Raw genomic sequence first — 6,911 nt, 5'->3', positions numbered from 1 at the left:
TGCTTAACAGATTCTTTTGAGGTTCTAGATGACAGGCGACCATAGCGTCTCAGGTAGTTTAAATTTACGAAGACTTCAGCTAACTTTATGTCATTCTAATAAACGTCATAGTGCACAATTTAATTTACCAGTTAAATGCAGATTTTCTTGCGTGTGCTTTAAGTTCAAAGCTCGGGTTTGGCGCGGTAACCGTTACTGACCACTATATCGAATATGTACTATCGGTGGACATCCGTCTGTGGCTAATGCCACTGCGCTTGAATTCAATTTGTGGAGCTGTTAATTGTTATGTTTTAACCACCCGCCCCGTTCTCGCCCCATCTCGTAGGCGTACCTTTCTGTGCCGCTGCACAGGAAGAAGTCTGGTAACGAATCCGCTTCCTGCACCCTTAGCAATGAATGGACCAACTTCTTTGAATGAGCTGCGCATACTTACTACGCTATAACTTGCCATTTTTAAAACTCTTTAAATTGGTTGAAATGCAGTTCAATTATCACATGCAAGAGGTTGATAACACAGAGAAGATCGTGCTGCAGTGGGATCTCATGCCGTCTTCTCATTGGTTGGTTTAATTCAGCCTAGAGTTCGGAAACTTGGTTGGAAACCTATAAAAACTTGACGCCGGACTGACTGGGGCAATCTTGCTTCTAGATATTAAACCACTGGTTTCTACTCTCAAAGGGAGCTAAGCTTACTAAATTCGTTCTTTGCTCTTCTGAGTTTTGAAAGAAATATCGCCTTAACAAGGGTAGGTGACAGCGAGCAGTGCAGCGCAGACGACCCATTTCAAGAAATTGACTGTGCTGAAAAGGTTGTCAAGTCGGACTGCAGTAATCGGGTGAAGTTCTCTCCAGCTTGCACCGAGATTAAATACCCGTGACGATGAAAGACCGCATGGCGGAGCTGTTGTGCTGGCAGGAAAACGTTTGGGGAGAAAGTGAAGAAGCGGACACCGACACTGAATGGCCGCAGGTTGTGATGCCGCCTGAAGAGTCACAAGCGCTACTCATGAACACTCTAAAAACAATCACAAGTGTGCAAAACAGCGTGGAAAGCATGGCACAGATGGTAGAGCAGACGAAAAAATTACACAGCGAGCTGGAAGTGGCATCCTTCGGGCTCGTTCAACTGAAAGAAAAACTTGAGTTTCAATACGGCCGTATTTTTGCCTATTGTACCGACATTAGAGCCAAGCTGAATGAGATGGAGAAAGTATTGGAAGACGACCAAACCAACGCAGGCTGTGGCAGCGCCAGAGCGAAAATTTGCCGTGCGCAACACCAGAGCCTATCGACGCAGCTGTATTTGATACTGCGGGACTTCTACGCAGCCCAGGTGACCCACGAGGAGCATGTGAAGGGGCGCTTGCGTCGCCAGCTCAGCATTCTGGGCACGGAAATTTCGGATGACGAATTGGACGACGCCGTGCACGGCGGGGGCTCGACGCTTTTTTATTGCAATATCCAAGTGAATGTAGCCGAAGCCGAATTCAGATTGTCCATGACCGAAGAGAGACATAGACAATTTACTGCCATGGAAGACAAGCTGCACGAGCTACGTAATCTTTTTTTAAACGTTCAGAATATCGTAGCACAGGACAGCGAGCTGATTGACAATATTGAACACAATGTTTCCAAAACTGCAGACTATATTCAAGAAATTAACGAAGTCCACACATATAAAAAAGCTGTGCTGGTGAAGAAACGAAACCTTCGTGCAAGGATTGTGTCCATCTCTCGAGAAGGATTTAACAAAATCTTTCATAAAAGGCTAAGAACTTAAACTTTAAAAATATTCACCATAAACGCTCAGATCTTAGTACTGTATAGACTATAACAAAACTTAAGAGAGTACGATGAGAAAAAGTTGAGAAGTTGTAACAATACATGCACATTTTATGTCTGTTTTCAATTAATAAAGGTAAAATTGTTTACATTAAAGAAGCTTTTGTGATGTCTATCAGTTGTTTAAAAGAATCGTCTGTCATTGCATGGGGAAGGGATGGGGAGGGGGGGGCGTTTCCATTAGATAAAACGCATAGCTTAGTGCCGCATGGAAATTATCTAATTATATAATAACCGTAGATGACACAAATACCGGCAAATGCTGAACATATTCACAACCATTCAGTTTTGTGTGCCTGCTGATATCCGCGTGATTTTTACCCTTGTTGAAATGTCAGAAATACAAACTCTCCGCAGCTACCAGTATTGTCATAGAGGGGCATTTATAATTAGGAAAAGTTGATCCGCAGAATACAGGTCAGTGGTCTTAATATGAAAGATTCACTTAAAAGCAGCGCTGACTAATTCCCTGATGTCCTCCCCGCTTCCACATGCTCCATCACTGCAAGGAGTTACCGTAAGATAACAAGGTAAACAAGACAAAATAATCATTTTCCGTCCTTGTGCTCACAGCGAAATTGTTATCGTAGATTGTTTGATTTTTGCTGAGCTGCGCGAAACAAAATTTTAAAACCTGCCCTTCCTCCGTTCTCATTCTAAAGAAAATATTTTATGTTAATAAAAGCTATGATAAAAACATTGATGAATGACCTTTATCAGCTGTCTGAATTCGCAACAAAAAAATTCTCTGTTACAAATCTAAGCATCAAAGTCACCTTTACATCGACCAAACACACAATGCAAAATTCTTGTTTTTAAATGAAAAAAAGATGCAATCACATGCTGAGGCAAATCACAGAATTGTTACGTCTCAGCAACCACACTTACATATAGATACCATGCGTACCATGCAGTGCTTCATACAGCTAGTAACCAGAAACACATTCACGTGTCATTACAGTTGCAGAGGTTTTATAATGAAATATTGCATTTGTTGAGGTTTAGAGAAAATATAGAGAAGAAAATATCGTGCATTTGCACCCAAATGTTTGCACAAATATCCCAAACAAATGCCCTTCAAAAGGCATAAATTAGAAAAATACGAAAGGATAATTATTTCATATTTTCCTAAATAAAAAAAAAAAATATTTGGACTGATTTTTTTTGGCTTTTTTTTTTCTGTGTTTTATAACCCTGGTCGTTTTTTATTTTTTAATTAATTTGTTTTTTTTTTAATCTAAATTTTTAAAAAATATATATGCAACTGCGCTCGCAGCTACACCTATATGTTGGGGAGCCAATTATGCTATATTTAGATTAGATTTTTATGAATTACAATGGAATATACATATATAATTGGTGTAATAAAAAAAGATGCCATACTGAATACAATCGTTGGATGCTGAGATCTTGAAAATAACAAAAACAGCGAACTCTGTTTAAAAGTTTTCATTCATCTTGTCTGGATATTACAATTAATCGAAATCAAATTTTCTTCAGCACTGAATTCTGCCGACCTTGCGTTGTCAGCCGGAACCTCACGCTGCTCACTGGGAACTTGGTCATCTATGAAACAAATGATTGTATAACAAAAACTATTTACAAAGATGACATAACGTTTATAGCAATATAAAAGAACTTTGACATGGAGTGGACTGAAAGTCAATGTCTTATTTAATTATTCATCCATGTGTTTATTTATTCAGATTGAAATCTAGAATGTGTTCCTTTTTATTAATTTCCATAACTGCACGGTGTATGCATAGAGTATACATGTAGATCTAAACCCCCTATAGTCCAAGAAATTGGTGCAGAAAAAAGGGTGAATTGTGCGTTTTTTACCTACAAGCATGAAATTTGGCACAGTTGTAGATAACGGAATTCTAAGCCATTTTGGATATATGGGCATGTCTGAAAATTCCAATATGGCCGCCAAATCCAACATGGCCGCCACAAATACTCTTTTAAATTAAAACCTCTAATATATAGTCCTATAATGGTTTAAAATATCATTTTATAGTTGCAAAATACCATGCTATGAATGAATTATCAATATCCGCTTCTATAGGTGTATAGAAACTCAAAATGGCCTCCAAAAGTAAAATAAGCAGTCTACTTACTCAATATATGCAGTAGTATGGTGAATTCATCAAGCACTTACAATTACAAGCATAAAAATTGGCACAGTTGTGGAGAACATGATTCTAAAAAACGTTGGACATAGGGGCATGTCTGAAAATTCCAATATGGCAGTCAATTTCAATATGCCCCCCCCCAAAAAAAAACATTTCATTGTGAAAGTTATTTGTATAGTATTTTATAAAAATACCATTTAATGGTTAGAAAATACCATAGTATGTATGTAGCATCAGTATCTGCCTCTTTAGGTTTTAAAATCCAAAATGGCCTCCAAAAGTCAGCGGGCCACATGTATTGAATTGTAATCACTCGTGAATAGCCATGTGGGCTTTGCAACTACCTGTATAATCAGCATATTCCTATTTGTGCAGGAGCTATTCTACAGAGTTTGTAAAAAACATCAAGCATGATACATTTATTATGTACTGAAAACAGTCCTTCTTTTGCTTAACCAACATGAGTAGTTTGACCTTTTGCTCTGGATTCTCATTAAGATCATTTCCCAGTTAGCAATCTACTTAAATGGCACTCATGGGCGACCCCCCCCCCCCTTTCTAAGAAAAAAAATCCAAAAAAAAAAATCGTGCAAAATCCATAAAATGTGAAAGAAACACCAAAATAACTTAGCCTCAAAGAGGCAAGTATAAAAAAGCTTGGGGTGTACCAATTTTGTTTGTTGGTTATGATTCTTCAGCTAGATCAGTGCATGGCGCTTCACAATATAAATGTGCTGTAAGGACGGATTTTTAAATCACCATTCGTGATCAAATGTTCACAAATATTACAAAAATGACAGCTAATCAAACATACAGGTCTCAACAATTTTGGTGTGGTGCATTGGTAAAGTACTAAAAGCAGGGGCATAGTTGCACTCGGTAATCTTATGATGTTATCTTGTGCTTCAAAAGTAAATTAGAAAAGCTTCTAATTTCAGCTCTAAGAAATGGATTTAGTACATTCACAGTAAGGGCTACTGAGAATTAAGTGAAAACTGATGAGCAAAGAAATACCCCAAACAGAGGGCAGGTGTTGATACGTGCTCTATCCAAGAGTTGCATAGCAGGCTTTAAACTTCATGCACTAAAAAGAAGTAGGCTCCAAACTTTGGGTTTTCATTTGTTCATTTGGCAACTATTTTAGGTACAAACTTATACTTTCAAATAACTGAACATGATAATAAGAGAATTCAAATCCTTCAGAAAGTTAATACATATAAAGCTTTAAAAATTCACGGTGTATTCTGAGGATTATACCAGGAAATTAGTGCAATATGGACGTTAAAAGGTACAGATTCATCGCGATTTCCGGCATCATTGTCATTTTGGACAGTCCAGAATGAAGCCATGGGGAGTATTCACTTACCCAGATAGCAAAACTTACCTTTCGCAGGTAGCTCCTACCACATTTGTTCGTAGTTATGTGTGCAATTGCTAACTGTGGTGAGGGGAGTCAGAAGCATTGGAAGACTGGTCCTATATGGGTTCACACTAATAACCTACATTTACAAGTATGCACTACCACACTTTCATATTCCTATTGTCCCACATGCATGTAAACTGATGCTTTCTGGTGTTAAAATGACCAATCACTCTTGGTATTTTGTTGGGGAAAGTGAATTACATGTAGAAGCTATAGCTTTAGGCAAATTCTGAGAAAGCTGAGGGAAACACAACTAAAGCTAGGCACACATGAATAAATGAAAATTATTTAACGAAATAAGTAGAAATGAAAAATATGTGACATTTAAGTCCCTTGCAAATTGAATGAAAACAAATAAATGTTTTAAAAGCATATGAACTTGCAATTTCGGTCTAGCTAGCTGCTATCTTCTGTTGAGAAATTGTCCATTTACTTAAGTAATAGGCTGATCGCCCATAAAATGTGCAACACCTACTTGATAAAATAACTTTCGTTAATTTAAAACTTATTTGTGAAAATACCTTGACATTTTCATATTCTTTGGCAACTATAGAATTGCTGCATGTGGTGTCACAACTTAATCAAAAGGAGTCCTGTTGCACTTTTTACGGTCATTTGGATCTTAATGTAACTAAAGGAGCGGTTTTTGATAATTCATCTAAACTGAGCTCTGTTTTCAAACCAAAAATATAAAAGATTGTTATAAGATTATGAAGTAGAATTCTTACTTTAAAAGGGTTGTGGTGGCCATATTAGAATTTTCAGATATGTCCCTATATAAAAAATTGCTTAGAATCCTGTTCTCTACAATTGTGCCAATTTTCATGCTTGTAGTTTTAACTGCATGGTGAATTCACCATACTGCTGCTGTGAGTGGCCTGTTTTTCTTATTTTTGGAGGCCATTTTGGATTTCTTTACACCCAAAGATACAAATATTGATACTTCATTCAAACCATAGTTTTGTCTAACCAAAAAATGTTGTCTTAAGCTAGTATAGAATTATATACTTGAAGTTTTAATTTGCACGGGTATTTGTGGCGGCCATATTGGATTTGGGGGCCATATATTAGAATTTTTAGACATATCCATACATCCAGAAGTGCTTGGAATCCCGTTTTATACAACTGTGCCAAATGCCATGCTTGTAGTTTGATGAATTCACCACTCTGCTGGATATCTTGGATAAGTGAACTGCTTTTTACTATTGACGGCCATTTTGGATTTAATACTCCTAAAGAAGCAGATATTGATACCGAATTCATACTGTGGTGTTTTTTAACCTTTATATGATATTTAAGCCCTTAAAAGACTATATACTTGAAGTTTGAATTAGAAACCATATTTTTGGAGGCCATATTGGATTTGGTGGCCGTTTTTGAATTTTTGGACATGCCAATACATCTAAATTTGCTCAGAATTTCATTGTCCACAACTGTGCCAAATTTTATGCTTGTAGTTTTAAGTGCATGATGAATTTACTATTCTAATGGATATCTTGAATAAGTGT

At 37.2% G+C, this 6,911-nt stretch overlaps 1 protein-coding gene across 1 annotated transcript; it reads left to right on the top strand.

Annotated features, from left to right (window-relative positions):
- The first annotated feature begins 851 nt into the window (after positions 1-851).
- Positions 852-1,912, top strand: LOC106166704 (syntaxin-like). The gene has a single exon (XM_013545350.2). It carries the CDS (start codon positions 884-886, stop codon positions 1,781-1,783), a length of 900 nt encoding a protein of 299 aa, XP_013400804.2. The 5' UTR covers positions 852-883; the 3' UTR covers positions 1,784-1,912.
- The last annotated feature ends 4,999 nt before the right edge of the window (positions 1,913-6,911 follow it).

Source organism: Lingula anatina, chromosome 10 (genome assembly GCF_051362555.1).
Source record: "Lingula anatina isolate TDL-2025a chromosome 10, LinAna3.0, whole genome shotgun sequence".
NCBI classification, from domain to species: Eukaryota; Metazoa; Brachiopoda; class Lingulata; order Lingulida; family Lingulidae; genus Lingula; species Lingula anatina.
This window is presented reverse-complemented; position numbering and strand designations above follow the sequence as displayed.

Bases quoted from the DNA above. Each gene is read 5' to 3' on its own strand.
- LOC106166704 (XM_013545350.2), top strand. From the start codon at position 884: ATGAAAGACCGCATGGCGGAGCTGTTGTGCTGGCAGGAAAACGTTTGG.